The 17,705-nt window shown below is 25.1% G+C and overlaps 1 protein-coding gene across 2 annotated transcripts; it reads right to left on the minus strand.

Annotated features, from left to right (window-relative positions):
* Nucleotides 1-229: 229 nt before the first annotated feature.
* Nucleotides 230-6,599, minus strand: LOC114164672 (sulfite exporter TauE/SafE family protein 3). 2 transcript variants are annotated; one of them, XM_028049412.1, is made up of 12 exons: nt 5,992-6,599; nt 4,527-4,686; nt 3,393-3,593; nt 3,257-3,321; nt 2,461-2,488; nt 2,279-2,361; nt 2,111-2,197; nt 1,959-2,012; nt 1,622-1,843; nt 1,023-1,116; nt 644-784; nt 230-538 (listed from the first exon to the last, which is right to left on the minus strand). In XM_028049412.1, the coding sequence occupies exons 1-12, from the start codon at nt 6,181-6,183 to the stop codon at nt 456-458; spliced, it is 1,410 nt and encodes a 469-aa protein (XP_027905213.1). In that variant the 5' UTR covers nt 6,184-6,599; the 3' UTR covers nt 230-455. The 2 variants fall into 2 exon arrangements, with proteins under 2 accessions (XP_027905213.1, XP_027905212.1); XM_028049411.1 differs by having other exon boundaries at nt 2,279-2,367.
* Nucleotides 6,600-17,705: the final 11,106 nt, after the last annotated feature.

A 17,705-nucleotide genomic window follows, 5' to 3' on the forward strand; every position in this document is an offset into this window, starting at 1 on the left:
TAAATATTAATTATTTTATGTTTGAAATGTAAGTGCTTTTTTTTATATATTTTACAATTATATCGTTCAAATTATTTTTATATTTTTCATTGACATTATTTTAGACCATTTTTATATCTTTTATTATTGAATTTCGTTGACATTAACATTATTTTCAACTGTTTGGTATTATTATAATAACGTTTGTTGTCATTAAATAATAGAAAGAAGTAACTATTTAAGTAGTTCATTAAAAAAATTTAAAAGTGGTTGTTATTAAAAAAAATATAAATCAACAAAATGAATATTCGGAATATTTCCCTCACTACATCACTTCACAACAACTATCCATATAATGACACATCACCAACATAGTTGAAGCCATGCCAATAATTGAAAGTCAATTTTGGCAACAGGAGATTTGGCCTCACCAATAATGCTGCAAATAGGACAGAATAATATTTCAAAATTCGCTATTATCCATACTTGCAGAGATTCTCAAATCCCATGTACTCATGATTCTCTATTTTGTGTATCATATTTGCAATACCAACTCCACCTAACATGCGAGCCAAAAACGATTCAAAATTCATCAGCACATGCACATTAACATTATAATTAGCAAGTTTTCACCAAAACCAAAAGAATTGCATGCGATTCTCACCTAATGAAACTGCACTGATAAATATTGTAGAAGCTAGAATGAAGATAATAAGAGATGCTCTTCCAAAAAGGATGATCATTTTTCTCACAATGTGCTGTCCAACTACAGCAGCAATGACAGCCACAAGAGTGAAGTATCCAGCTGTGGAACATTTACCAAAATTTTGTTATAAAATTTTATATAAAAAGTTTTTTTTTAATTTTTTTTAAGTTTGAATTGATTTATAATTATTTTGTGGATAACTATTCATCGAAATGAAAAAGATTTTATAAAAGAAATTGATAACAATTTTTTTAATAGCATTAAATTAATTAAATAAATGAATCGCATCACTTTATGCTATTTTTAAGAGTTAATTTTGAAGTTCTGGGGCACTAACCATAAGGAACTGGAAAACGTTTCAAGAGATAGTATTCTATAACTGACATAGATGAGGAGAAGGTCATGGCAAAGGTGGCTGTGGCACTTGACACCTGCACATAAGACGTTGAATCGTTTTAGTAACAGAAATAAACTTCTTTCATCTGCTTCTACGCTCACCAAATATCATTTCATATTTGCAATCATAGATACTCTAAATTTACATCTCTCACGCATTGCTTCATATATTTACATATCTCCAAACATATCCTTCGTAACAACTTCGCATTTTCAACATAAAATTCGATATTAACAGTGACGAATACTATTATCATAAATCTAACAAATAATAAATCTCATTAGAATTGATTTTGGACGATTCTAATACTAGATTCAAGTATGAGTTTAAGTCCCGCATTGAGTAAAAATGAATAAATTGAGGAACATGTAAGGATCAATATCCATAAACCCATTGTCTTATAAAATTTTGAGTTAAAAGTGGTGTGAATGCCTTATATGTAGGTTGGGCTCGTGCTTATTAGTGTAGTATCTTTCCGATATCCTTTCTCGAAACACCCGAACACTTTCTAAGATAAGATTTACATTTATAAAACTAACCTGAGGTGGGACTCCGAGCTCGAGAAAAAGTGGACCCATAACGAATCCTCCTCCTAGTCCCAACATGCCACCAACTACGCCAGCAAGTATGCCAAAGACACAATAGACAAATAGCTGTAAAACAGTGAAATCTTTCCCTTCTTCTCCGATGGAAGCTATTACTCTGCGTCCACTGAACAAGGCAGCTGCCTCATATGCAGTTACCCCAATCGAGACAGGAATCTGCAGAACATGGAAACCATGTTTCGAAAGGTTTAAAGATGTTGTAACAGACAGTTTTCTGACAGAAGAATTGTATAAGAGTAAAGCTATGGAGGAATGTCCCGAAAACAATTACCTGTAACAAGTTCAGTACCCAATACCATGTTGAACAAGTAGTCGTGTAGTTTTCCTGTCCATAATAGCACATTATTTTTTATCCCTAGTTAGAAAAGTTGCATGGTGTAAAAGGTACAAAGTGTTGTTTGTTAGTAGACATGAAAGAACAACCTTGGCAATCTGTAATGCAAGGAACGAAACCCAAACAAACATAAGAAGTCCAAACTCCTTCCAACATACGTTTTCAATAATAGTGACCTGCAGAATCCACATTATTAGATATAAAAGGAAAATCAGGAAGTTCATAAAAGAACACAGTGGAGAAGAGAATATAGTGACCTCATGTTCAATGGTGACACTCTTGATGTCCTTCACAGCGACACCATTTGGCCCACTTGGAAGAGGCTTGTATTCCACTTCAGCTGAAGCTACACCAAAATGAAAGTTGCAACATAAGAAAAAAATTGTTCCGGTAAAACTTAAATATGATTTGGTGTACGTTGATGAATATCTGAACTCACCGTTTGATTGTTGCCGCCTAGCAGCTTCCTAGATTGATACAAAATGTCAAACAGTTAGCCCTCAATTCCAGGTTATATACACCAAAACAGTGCTCTCTTCTTGTTAATTATATTGAAAGATACAAAGTCAGTAACAAAACAATACTTCTTTTTAGTGTCAGTGTCCAACTTATATCCAAAATTAAAATTCATTCATGACCAATATTTTAATATATTTTAATTTTTAAATTTAAAAAATAAATAAATATTATCCTTTTAGTTAAATGATATTAACTTTTTTTTAAGTGTTAAATTATATTCTAAGCTAACATTCAAGTGAATTTGAATTTTTTGTTGAGTTTTGTATTATTCTTTGTTGTGTTTTCAAAATATATTAATAACCATTAATTTTTAATTTTTAAAATATACTAAAAAATTTTTAAAGTATTAATATAGTGTATTTTTAGCGTTCAACACAAGATAACATCTAAAAATTCAACATAGAATTTGGAAATTTGGACTTGATCGGAATTGTTGCATCATTTAATATGTTCCAGTTTAAATAACAATATGAAATACCATTAACTCATAAAAAAATAATGTTATTAGATTAAAAGGATTATATCCATTCATTATTATTAACATTATTATAAAAATAAAGTGTATCAAAATTTAAGAGAAAAATAAATTTCAATTTCGCGTGCATCCAAGTTGAGAAAGCAAAAAACATATTTAACTGAATTATTTATGTTATATAGTTATGGGAAAGTGTGAGGTAAAAAATGGAAGTGAAAATATAAATGAAGTTAAGCAAGACCTTTTTCATTATGGTTTCCTTTTTCCAGGTTTCAACCCCCTTACAGAATGCTTTTGTTGAGGTGCCTGCAAGACAATAAAATGAGTTAAAAAATATAAAAGTGGCAAAGAAAAATGGCAGCTTCAATGATTGTTACCTAGAAAGAGAACAATAAGCAATATTGTGACTATCCAATCAGGAAATACAACATTGAAGGCTACTCCAATGCTGATACCCAGCATGAGCATTGGTTGAATGAGAAGAGCCAAATCATAGTCTATGATTGGCTTATTCATCGTAGGATGCCTCAGTTTAAGGTTGTAGTAAACCGTTGACACAGCTGCACCCATGATCATACCTGTAATAAACATTACGCACATGATGATCGTTAGAAATCTAAAGTGTAAGTTTTAAATTTTGTTAATATTTATTTTTTTCGGTGAAATTTTCTCAGTAAACCTAACGATGATTAAAGATAGTGAACTCTTAAAGTTGTAAGTCTTTTATTTCTCTTTTTATAGTGCGTTTGAATATAACTAAAGAAAATAGAGAATGATACGAACAACCAGAAAACTTTTTAGCTTGGCCGAAGAAAAAGAATGGGAAATAAAAGAGAGAAAAAATCAATGATTTTCAAAATTTAAATTTAAATATAACATTTTTTTTTCATTTTTTCTGTAATCTTAAATGTAATTTTAATCCTTGAAATATAGTCTTAATTTATCTGAGTCCTTATTTTTTAATCTTGGTAAAAGTTCCGCTGTTTAGTTTCAGTAGTTCTAGTAGTTCTTGTATTTTGTTTTAATTTTTGTAAAATTACTATTTTATTTGTTTTAAATTAGTCTGTTTGAAAAAAAAAGGGAATTACGTTTTACATTATATGAAAAAAAAAATTAGCAGGAATTAAAATAAAACAATAAGAGAACTGAGACAAAAAATAAAGTTACAAAAGCCAAAAAATTAACAAATATTTTGTAAAATCCAAAGATAAAAAATATGGGACAAAAACATATCTATTTATTTTTTTTACTTCAATATTTTTTTCTTCCTCATTTTACATTGATCTACCAATAGTAGGATTATGTCGGCCGGGGGATATTAATTATGGCAGATTTTTATGATTTTAGAGTACTTTAGGGTTGACTTTGAATAGTTAAAAATGAAAAAAGTACCATGAAAAACACAACATATTTATTTATAAAAGGTATAAAAGAGTGTAATTAAATTGTTTATCTTAAGTAAACCGTAAAACTAAAAAAATTAAAGAACGCATAATCGTGATTAATCTTACATTTAGAAATAGCTGTGGCTGATTTAGGATCAAATCCAATGATTAGACTGAGCATAGGCACGAATATGCCTCCTCCACCAACACCACCCACACTTCCAAAAGCCGCACCACAAAACCCAACAAATGTACTCACAACAATTTGCCATCCAAATTCCAAATCCTGCAAACAAAAATGTTTTTTTTTACAACACTTCTGTCACTTTACAACTCACTTTCACAAATATTTTAATTATTAAAAAAATTAACTTTTATATTTGTTAAAAATATATATATAAAAGAATAAAATAATAAATATAAATTCCATGTAAAAATTTGTTCTGAAAATAATAGTAGCATCGTCATGTGAAAGTAACAACACCATAACTTTTCTCTTGCTTGCTATACCATTGTATCTATCTACTTTTCCATTTTCAGTTTATAGGAGAAGAAAACAAAACAGAGCTCCAATTTGTTTTTTCTTTAACTAACTAAGAAATCAACAGAACAAAAATAGAACAAAAAAAAAATCCTTCTATTTTCGCTTTCATTTAGATAATTTATTTTTCTCAAATAACCCACATATACTATCCTGAAAACATTATTTTTCTTAGATTGTTCATAATTAAAGTAAAAAAAAAACTATTTAAATAATCCTAAAATATATAAGAAATCATGTTAAACAGTACCTGAATATTATTGAAATACATTACTTTTAAACTAAAATGATAAATATTTCAATAGTTTAAAAATTATTTAAGAACAAATGATGAAATTAGTGGGTCATTAAAAAACTTACTCTTACTTAACAGCATATTTGGAATAACTTAAAAGTTATTTTCAGACATTTTGTTGAAAAACAACCGAAAAATTTCAGAAAATTTGTTAATTTTCAACTATGTTTATCTTTTCTGAAATTTCCATTTTCTGCCCATACAACTCTGCTGTACAAAAACTTTTTTTCATTATTTAAACATAGGTAATCATCCTCACATTCATTTCCTCAATAAATTTATTCAAACAACAACGAATTTATATTAAGATTCATTGCATGTTAAGTCACTAAAATAATGGAAAATAATTTTTAATTATTAAATTTGGATAATTTTTTCTCTAATTTAAAATATTTGAAGTGTTATTTTTTAAGTGATTTTTTTTTATATTTTAAAATTACTTAATAAAATATTATGCCACCTCTTACATATAAGAAGTTATCAAAATTTAATTTTTAAAATATTATTATCCGAAAATAATGTAATTTTTAAGTTAGCTTTCTGTCTTCACATGGTTATGTTTCTGATCCAATCATCGAATCGGAACATTTGTGAAGTGAATCATCAAAATGACAAGCAAAAGCAAATCAGACAGGTCAAATGAAGTTATCGCTTTCCCAATCCAAAAATAAAACAAAACCAAATCCCATGAATTTTCTGTGTCTTTGTCTTCAAGAAGAACGAAACCAAGAATTCAAAAGAGATGAAGAGCTTACCGGCCACACGTGATGATACCCTGTATCCTCAGATTGCCACAAGAAATTAACAACTCTCGTGAGAAAATTCTGTGCAGGATCTTCGGTAACATTAAACCGTGCCACCTCCATTCTCGTAATGCTTCTTTCTGCAGAAGCCATCGCGAAAACGCACGCAGAACAAAACAACAACACAATCCATGTGGATCCCATACGCTTCTTTCCTTCAGAGAAATTGAATTTGGAATTTGTTCTGTAATCAACAGAGTCTCTGTTTGACCGGAAGAAAGACTCGATCGGACGAAGAAAAGAAGATGCGAAGAAAAAACTTGGCTGAATTGGATGAAGCTATTTTCTAGGAACTAATTTTGAGAAACACCGATTTTATAAATTTTTGTTCCTCGGAAAACGAATCAGCAACCTCCCAAGAACTTTCACTTTTTGCGTGACAAAAAATACCGTGAAAAAAAAAATGTAGAAAACAAGAAAAAGATTAAATTAATAAAGAAAATGAACAAAGGATGTTCACAGCAATTTTCTAGCAGTGAGTGGATTTATCAGCAGCGAAGTTTGCGCTGTCTCTTTCTCTCTCTGTCTCTTTCTCTTTCTCTACTGATTCGTATTCTGTGCCATGCTACCTTAGCTTCAATTTATAAAGATCCAAAATAATTGAGACTCTGATATTTACATGTTTATAATGTTTATTTGTAATTTCAGCCAATTTTTTATCTAAAAGTGTTTACAAAAAAGCTGGTCTAAATAAGTCAATAATTACACCTTCCATATTCACACACTGCATGAACAACCTATATATATTTTATAGAAAAAAAAATTCACCACGTGTAAGATTTATTCGACCCCCATAAAAACACACAAATAAAGTAAAGTAGGTGCATAAATAGTTACGATGTACCGATACTTTAATTTGGGTTACATATTGGTATCTAATAATTTAGAATACTTTATCGATACTAATAAGTGAAGTATCTCATTTACAAAATCGTAGTACAATACAATAAAATATTTGAATAATGATCAATTTTAGTAACAAAAATAATTAGTTACTTTATAGTGACCAATTTAAGTATCAATTTAAAAACTAAAATTATTGGCAACTAAAATAGTTCCAAAAAATTATAATTAGTCTCTAATTGATAATTAAAATAATTTTTATTATAAATTGATTTCTAAATTTGTCACCGACATTAGTTATCAAGATTTTGACTACCAAAATAATTGATTTTTAAATTAGTCACTAACATTAGCTACTTGGCTACCAAAATAATTAGTCTATAAATTGGTCTCTAATTAAGAAATTGGTCTCTAATATAATTTTGTTACTAAAATTGGTCATTATTTAAGAGTTTTCTTAGAGTGTTACTTTTATGATGACAATAATTTATATTTTTTATGTTAATAACTTTAGTACATATAGTTTTAATTTGAATTAAAACAAGACAATCATATATTTATTGTGTTTTTAAGAATTATTGTACACACTTCTCAATATTCATATATCGCGTATCTATCACGTATCATATCTTATTATTTTTCAAAATAAATATATTGACGTATTAGATATGTGTCATATCCGATCCGATACATGTACTGTATCCGTGCATCATAGATAAAGACACATCGATAGGTAAATTTTACATTAAGAGTATATCTTTATTTGTTAATAATTGAGTTTTATGATAAATATTTAATTAAACATTAATCAAGCAAATAGTAGACACCAAAATATTTAATAAAGGACCCATGGTTTATACCCTAATAAAAGGAAATAAAAAAAAATGTATGATAATTATTATTGGTGATTATTTATGCTTCCAACAAGTTTGGGGTATTCCTTTTGGGAACAAACAGGTCGTGCCCAAAACGGAAAAATTTTCATTCTTATCACACGAATGCAATATTTTCTCATCTTATTTATGGAATGGTTGGGGCAATCATTATTACTAGTGTCATTATAAATAGCAATTATACTTAATATTACACTTCAATTTAAATTTATTGTGATTTTGAAATGTAAAATGATATATGTTCATAAAGAGTTTACAATTTACTTAAGTAGTTAATGTATGTATATGTTGTAAAATATATGCTTTTGTCTTTTCTTTTATTATGGTCTGTAATTTACTACTAATGGAGATTAAAATTATCTGTGTTTGTATTTTGTTTTAAATTTTATTTTGTCTTTAATTAATTTACTATTCATTGTAAATAATTGAATGTCACAAAACAACTCATCTTGTCTGTAAGCTATCCTGAACAAGCGTATGGGCATGGGTCATCTGACAAGTTTATAATAAAAACAATATTTAAAGTTTATAAACATTTAATTGGATCGTTCAAAGTATAAAATAAAATGAATTAAAATTATTTAGTGAAAATGTTAGTTTAAATATTGTTTAAATAAAATAATTACTTTCATGTTTTCATGTAAATTAAGTTGAATAATTTGTAGAACTTAATATAACTCACGTTTTGATAGAATAATTCACAGTCCATACTCATGACATAATAGATCGATGAAATCTACACAAGTGAACGCGTTTATTTGATTAAAAAACAGAGTCACATGAAAGAATTAAAATTGGTCAACTTTGCTTTTAGCCTTGTTTTCGGCCAGATTGAGTGTTTGCATTCTTTAAGAAAAATATTAAAAGATAAATCCAACACGTAATATTTTAATTTTTTTGTTCGATCTAAAGAGAAAAAGTTAAGATTCCTTCCTCAGTATATCGAATTCGAATGTGAGGAATATTCGATTATATTCACAGGAGAATTTTCAAAGACAAAACACCTGCCAAATTTTTATACAAATATAAAAGAAAAAGTTGATATTGTTTATTAATGTTTCACGTTTACAATACTCTTATTCTTTCTTATCCTATAAAATAATAATTTTTTTAAAATATTAAAAAAATTATGAGAAAAAATTATCAAAATTTAATTATTAAAAAAAAATCTATTTTCTTGACGAGACGTTCTTACGTGGCACAGATGCAGCAATTCACTGGTGTTTTGGATACAAACATTATAAGAGTCAAGAAATCTAAATAAAAACAAAACTTTACCATTTATTCAATTTTATCGGTGATCTAATGTCTGTAAAAAGACAACTCTTTTATTTGAGAATAAGTTAGCAGACATTTGGCAAAAATAGATCCACCATCTTGTTCTTAATAACATTTATTTAAAAAACATCGAATTTGAAATGTTCTACTGTTCCTCTTGCTTGCTATTATTGAAAAGAAATAATATTCTAAAAGCAAATGTACTTTAACTAATTCAAGACAAAGCTTAAGGTTGGCAATATTCTCTATTCATATTGGGATGATAAGATTAAGACACATCACAATCTCATAATGTTGTGTCAGTATTTTAGAAAAGTAAATTTGAAAAATAAGACAAAAAAACAAGAAACTTTAGCCTCACGTTCGATGCTGCTACAATTTAAACCTATGCGATGCGTATAAGTTAGTCTTAATTTCGGTTTTATTTATTTATTTTGATCTGCGTGGGTCTGAGATAAATATTTCAAGAAAAATTTGAATTTCTAGTTTTGTAAATAAAGCGAAAGAGATTAAAAATAAATACCTCAACCAGAGTAATTTAATAAATTTTCTTATAAAATTAATTGTTAATTAAAAAAAATAGTAAATACTTTACACTTATAATATATATAATATAATATACCTTCATTAATGATAGTACGAAGTGCCTATCAAACTGTATAAGTGCGTGATACATGTTCTCACTGTAACATCTGACATTGACAGCCCAACATTACCTCTAATAATGTTCACGCAATCATTGATTTTTTATAAATAAAAAAGTATATATTTATGTCTTATTACGTTTGCGATAATATTATATAAGTTATCAATAATACAAGTCCCCAAGCGCGAGAATTGTGTACCTATAAAATATTACCATGATGTTAAAATTGTCATAAACACACGACATGTTTATTTCCAATAATGAAAAGCGTAATTATGAAAAGAAAGGAGAATAAAAAAATTAAACACATATTTATTAAAATAAAACGGACAAATCACAAGAAATATAAATACTAAATTTCTTAATAAAGAAAAAGAAACTTGCGTAAGAAAGTATGTACGTAATTTAAGTATGATATAAAAGACATAATTATTTTATCTATACCTATAGATATAAAGAGTTCTTCTTTTTATATCCATATTAGTTTTCTACATACTTACAGATCATGATTTAGTAAAAGTATAATGATATATGATTTCTTTTACTCTTATTTTATATTTTTATTTTATAATTGTTGACGTCATTTAATGTAAATTATTAATTAATATATAATTATTTTTTATTTTAAAAAATTAATGACTCATATTAATTCATATTGTGAAATAAAATATGAAAGTCAGATTCTAGAATTAAAATATAATATTTTTTTAAAAAGAATTATGTAAAACAAAAGTTATGTACGTCAAATACTATTTTTATGTTATGAAGAATAGAAAAACAAAATCATTTTTGTGTAGTTCGTGGTGTTTACTCAATTTTGTAACTTTTTATACCATTTATTTATTCTGATGATTTTTCAAAAAATTATATTAGAATGGTAATTTTTTTCACCCCGTACATATTTTTCTTAAACTATTATTATATATTGGTGTTTCATTAGGTCAAAAACATCAATTACATAATATCAATTATGAACCCGAAAAATCAATTGGTGGCAACAGAGAGCACAGTGAGACGTGTAACTTTATATCATCTTTGAAAACTCATATACGTAATCTGCATGCTTCTGAAAATTTAGCAAACAATTATTCTATTTTTATTCAAAGGAATCGGATCATCGAGCAATTTCAGTCTATGTGTGTTTCTAAGAGATAACTAACAAAATATTCTTAGTAGTTAGCAACAAGGATATGTCTTCTTTCGGCATTTGATGATTAAAATATATATTATTTTCATTTAGGAAAAATTCGGATAATGACTTATCAGTCAATGAATAGTAAACATCGAATGATAATTCATTAAAATATAACAATATAATAAATAAAAAAGTAGATAAATAGATGCCACAATAATCTATGTGTTTTCTTAGTAAAAGTATTTATATATTAATATATCATCTGTAACTTAAAGTTATGAGATTGAATGTTATAGACACTGAGTTAATTAAAAGATCTGTCAAATTTATCACAGGGACATGATATTATATGTTAGGTATAATTATTGATTTGATTCTTCAGTTTTTTGAGTTGATTCAATTTAGTTTTTAAATTTTTGAAATGTTCAATTTGGTTTCTGAGTTTTTGAAATATGTAATTTGATATTCTTATTTTTGAAAGTAGTTCAATTTATTATCTTCTGTTATATTGCAGTTAATGTCGTTTATATACTGGTGAACTGTCACTGTGCAATAGAAACGTGAGTAAAGTTTTTAATTTGGTTGTTTGTTTGTTGGGTGTAGTTAAATTATTTTAGTTTCTTTGATGTTTTCTTGATCATGTATATTCAGTATGATATTAAGATTAGTTGTTTAATTTGTTGTACAATAACAATTCATCACTATATAAACGACATAAATTGAGATGTAATAAGAGCTACTAAATTGATCAACTTTAACAAATAAAAATACCAAATTGAATCTTTTAAAAATTCAGAAATCAAATTAAACAAACTCAAAAAAAATTAGGAAACCAAATCAATAATAATACTATATATATATATTATTAATATTTCTCTGAAAAGACATACTTGTAGAATTATTTTTTGTTAAAACTTGAAGATGAAATTGGTTGTGTCCCTCTGCAAAATTCAAAAGATATGTCTGTACGATAAAGCTTAAAGTCACTTTTGGTATTTTATTTGTAAAAAGTCATTTTTCAGGTTTTGTCGTCTCAATTAGGATGGTTTTCATGCCATTTTTAGAAAGTGGGGCTATTTATCAACGTCACCTTACCATTTTTCAGTGTATTGTTGCGTCAAGGATAATCAACATACAAATAACGTATATTTGAAAAAGGAAAATATTTTTTTCCTTACATCATTTCACCCACTGACAACTTATTTTTAAATATTTTAGTTATTGGAAAAATAATTTTTTATTTCTAAACAAAAAATTAAAATTAAAATAATATACGTAAAGAGTGTATAAAATTTGTGATATAAAAAATAATACTATCTATTTTGTAATCGAAATCTGAAACCAAACGCATATCGCATTGAATACATGACCCAGATAACATTATGATTCAACATGTGTCGTGGTTTTAGTCAGATAAAAACCCGTAACATACACGAAATCTTGTTGCACCAACATCGGTTACACTATAAAAAATTAATTTATAATGTAATAAGTTAGAAAAAAAGAAGTTATGATAAGAAACAAAAAATTAAAATAAACACGACTTTGGATCTCATAAATGTTAGACTTGAGTGGATATTGCTTTAAGAATGATAATAAAAGTAATTTTATATTAGTTCAATATCGCTATCTAATAACGAAAATATCATTTCATAAGTTTAAGACGAGTAACTCGAAAATATTTATATCCTGTAATCTTTTTTATAATAATTATTCTTGTTTTAAAAAAATTATTGTATAATTTTCATAACTTTCTATATACATATTCCTTAAAATTTGATAACACACACACACACACACACATATATATATATATATATATATATATATATATATATATATATATATATATATATATATATATATATATATAATTAAAAAAATATATACTGATTAAAAATTTCACAATAACTAATGTAATCGAGTTTGCAATATTTATTATGATAACTTGCACTTTTTGTGTAGTCATGAATAAAAGTAATAATTATAATTTACTAGGAAAAATATGTATTCTATGTTAAATCTCCATAATAATTATAATTTGTTTATGTTTTGTGAAGTATATTTTTTATAATAAATTTGATGTGATGGGGTCGTTTATTTTTTATATTGTTTTTCTTTTTCTTTTATGGTTTTTTATGTGATAACAAATAATGAATTTTCTTGAGTGTTAATATAATTAAGATATTAAAGTTTATAGTACTGTAATAATTATCTTATTAAATAACAATTTTTTGAATTTAAAGATTTATTGTTATTTTATCCTTGAATAATGTTATTATTATTATTATTATCACAAATAGATTATGCGATATTATTTTAGTTTTTTGTTTTCAATATTTAGATTAATGTAATTATTGATTTATATGTATAGGATTATATTCTTAAAAACATTGGGATCCAAAGTCTAATGTGATGGATCCTTCCGGTTTAAAAATAAAAATATAACATCTCTATAATATAACATATTTGCATACAACCTTGCTAGTATTAAGAATACATGTTATTAATTTGTTATACTCATATTTAAGTTCAATGATATGAAATTCTTAATTTCTTGAGATGGGGAGTGGAATTATATTACTCAAAGGCTACCAGCTAAATCTTCCCAATTATATATTTGAAAAAATTAAAGTCTATGATAATAATAATAATAATAATAAGAGAAATGATGTTTTATCATTTCCTTTTCATATACAATAAATTAAAAATTTCTTATAATAATAATAATTAAACTATTTGCTAATATTTTGATAAGTAATTAAATAAATAACTCTTAATTAATTGTGTGATTAATATTAAATATATGACATGTGACCGACATTAATTTAACGTCAAAATTAATATATCATATTATACTGTATCTTGCCGTTGATCGACATGTTTAATATATATTTTTTTCTGATTCGGATCTGTTAGTGAATATTCATGAGAAAGACTAGTTTCAAACTACTACAGTTGTCTAATAATGAAAGATACATAACATGATAAGATCATAAGATACCTTAGTCATGTTTAATTCACATGATACTTTTCTCAAACTTCTTCTTTCCAATTCGTTATTCCTTTCCACGTGCAGGTAAGAAAAACCCTGATTAATTAATCATTTTTCATTAATTCAGAGTGTTTATAATTAACAAATAAGTAGTGTTAAGGAAATATTTAATTATAATAGAATCAGCCAAAAGAGGTTTTCTTAGCATTATGATACAATTATATGTGGATTTCACGGAATTTTGTAAGTTTCGAAAAAGAAAATTATGAAAGCAGACAAATTGTGCTATGCGATTTTAAAATAAAGATGCTTTAATGTAAATACGATTTTAGAACATCTTAATTTTTATGTTTTTTATTTTATTGAAATCGTGATGTTATTTTTGTAATATTTAAGAAACACGTTTTGTTGTTTTTTTATATTTTTTTCTAAAGTCATGGTTGTTTCATGTATGTTAATGTCATTCTAATTTTAATTATCTAATCATTCACTTGATGACAAAAGTGATATATACTGAGACAACTCATTTATATATTTGTTTATAACCAACTAGACATATAATTTGCTATATATTTATTTTTCTTCATTGTTTATTATGTATCACTAATAATAGTAAGAATAACTCTATATTAAATACGATTTTATCTTACTTTTAAAACTAATTTAAGAAAAAAATTACCATCTGAGCTTGATGTTATTAATACTTTATCAAATAATTGTTTAATCATGCAACATATAAATAGTTTTTCTTAACACCATTTTATTATAAGAAAATTTTTAATTACTGATAAAATGTTACCAACAATAATAAATTTATCGATAAATTCAAATTACTTGACAAATTTTTTAAACAGATTTTACATTTTAATTTATCAACAAATACTTTCATCAATATGAAATTGATTTGTAAAATATGTTGGAAAGATCCGTAAGTAAACTTATTATCATTAAATATATTGTGTTGAAGTAGGAAAAATTGGAGAAAGAAAAAAGAAGACAAAAAAGAATATGACGACGACAACGAATATAGTTGACAATAATAAAAATTTTATCTTTTGTTATAATTCCACTAATGGTCTTTAATCATCAAATAGATAAAAGATAAGTTAAAAGCATATGAAACTTTAGAAAAGGTTTTTTGAGATATAATAATTTTTATAAAATGATGTAAATCTATTTGTAGTTTAAATTTGTATGAATAAAAATAATTGAATGTAATTCTTACAACTTTACTACTCTTAAAACATTTTTAAATATTTGTATCTAATATAATTTAAAATATTACATGACCACTACTAATAGAATAAATAATTATTATAAAAAGTTAAATATTGATATCATCATAATATAAAATAGATATATTATTTTATAACTTATTTAAATATCATTTTTCAATTGGATAAATTTACTCTTTAATAAACAAAATAGTTTATTTATTTAATTAAATAAGTAGTTGAAAACTTTTTATATATGTTAATATAATTAAATAACTTTTCCTTTTAAAAATAACCGTCGCGTATTTTTTTAATACCATTAACTATATATATACATATATATATATATATATATATATATATATATTAAATTGCATATTTTAATGTGATAACGATTAAATACACATATATGGGTTACACATGTCATTTTTTAAGTGTGTAAAAATAATTTTAATTATTATAATTATGTAACAAAAACACTTTCTTTTTGTAGTAATTATTGATTACGAATTGTTTAACAAAAAAAATAGAAATATAGAATATAAATACAAAAATATTAAAAGTATATAAAAATAAAATAATTACTAAAATTATATAAACTACACACAAAAGCACTTTTAACTTTGTATTACTGTGGTTCATTATTGTAGTTTCTTATATTATAGAACACCTAAAAAAGTAGTTAAGGAAGATAAAATACTAATCTAATATATTTCTTATTTTTATTAAAATAGTTTCGTCAGTTTTACATTTATTATATATGGTAATTTTACACTAAATTTCTACATATATTATCTATTCTAAAAAGCTTGATTTAAAACCGCCCCTTGAGATCGTATTCGGGTCAAACACGTTACCAAGCCAATTTTAATAAACGCTTTTTTCGAACAGGGCCCTCACGTGCTCTTAATAAAAATTTGTTTCAATGCTAAAGTTGTTAAAACTGAGCATTTAATTCAATTTGATACGTCTTATTATTAACATTAATATTAGCACTTAAATTATTTTTTATTAACTTTCAGCATAATTTTTACTTATTTAAGGTTGGAAAGCAGTACTCTTTATCAATTTCTACTAATAAATGATAATTTTTAAAGCATATTTCTTATATATATATATATATATATATATATATATATATATATATATATTACTTTTTATTTTCTACAAATTATTTCCATCAAACATGTTTATGTTTACAACAAATAATACAAGAAGGGACACCCTTTTTGTAACTTCACCTTTTAGTTAAAGTTTCTTTAACAATATGAACTAAGAAAAATATATTGTAAAAACTAAAATTTTCAAAAATTATTTCGTGGAACCAAAAAATAAAATAGATAAATATCTATGCAATAAATTTGAAGAAAAAACTAACTCAAGAACAATAGATGACGCCATTAGTTTAATATTTATGTAAGAGAAAAATATAATAATTTTTCTTGGTTTTAATGAAATAGTTGTAGATTTTTCTATTTGACTTATTTCTCCCCTTTCCCAATACTGTAAGTACGCTTGTGTTCTTTTTAGTGTTGTTTAATTTTTTTTTTTCAATCAAATATTTATGAAGCTTTTATTTACTAATTCTATATATGCATAATAATATGATAATTAGATAAAATACTTTTATAGATTAGAGGTACAGGAAAATATTATTTAAAAAATATTATAAAAGTTAAAAAAATATGTATAATGGGGGAGCAAATATGTTATTGAAATTCGAAAAAAATAATATATATTTTTGTTTGAGACAAATAAAAAGACCCACTTAATAAGAAAATATATAAACTGTCGTTGAATGAGATGGTAACACTTATATGGGCATTGACAACATAGTACTTTTGTTGCGTCTTCCTTAAGATTCACATTATAATAATGTGCTGACGCATGTACTAAATTATTGCTAATCATAATTGTGCTCAAACTTGCAACTGATTGAAAAATGAAAATGGAATTGTATCGTTAACATGTGTTACTAATTCCACAGATATTTATGATTAGAAAGGTAAATTGGTCTTTGATGGTAACTAACAAATTAATCAAGTATTAAAATTCATGTTAGAGATATATTAAAGTTAACCTAAAGGTACATTATAACGATGTTTACTAGACTTTTTTTCCCTTAGAGTTGACATTCATCCTATTATAGCTAATATCTTCCCTTTTAAATACTTTGTGTCTAATCAATGGCATTTTTTAGAAAGTGAGGTATTTGGTTCATGCAAACCACATATATTAATAAAAAAATAAACAGAAGATCGAAATGTAATCTAATTTTATGGTAGAGTTTATGAGTTTAATTTTCTCACTAATAATTTAGAGATATAAGATTCATTTGTAGTATTTGGAAAAAAAATGGAAAAAGTTGTGATTTCAATTTTTTTATTAATTACTACTAATAACTAACATTATATATATATATATATATATATATATATATATATATATATATATTAAATTACCATATAATTTTTATGTATTATTATTCTGAATTATTACGATTTCAATATATGTATAAAATTTCAAATAACTATAAATGAATTACAATTTTTATTATTTTGCTTGATATTGTTATTTTTACCAATAAAATCATTTACTCTAGTAAATATGGTTATTGTAATATAGTAATATATAATGCAAAAAAAAATCAAAACATATATAT

The sequence above is a fragment of the Vigna unguiculata genome, chromosome 9 (assembly GCF_004118075.2).
Source record: "Vigna unguiculata cultivar IT97K-499-35 chromosome 9, ASM411807v1, whole genome shotgun sequence".
Taxonomy (NCBI): Eukaryota; Viridiplantae; Streptophyta; class Magnoliopsida; order Fabales; family Fabaceae; genus Vigna; species Vigna unguiculata.

Excerpts from the sequence above, each read along its gene's own strand:
- LOC114164672 (XM_028049411.1), bottom strand. The coding sequence starts at position 6,183 with ATGGGATCCACATGGATTGTGTTGTTGTTTTGTTCTGCGTGCGTTTTC. Across the intron at positions 3,322-3,392 it reads GCTTATTGTTCTCTTTCTAG|GCACCTCAACAAAAGCATTC; the intron begins GTAACAATCATT and ends ATTGTCTTGCAG. Across the intron at positions 539-643 it reads TATCAGTGCAGTTTCATTAG|GTGGAGTTGGTATTGCAAAT; the intron begins GTGAGAATCGCA and ends CTCGCATGTTAG.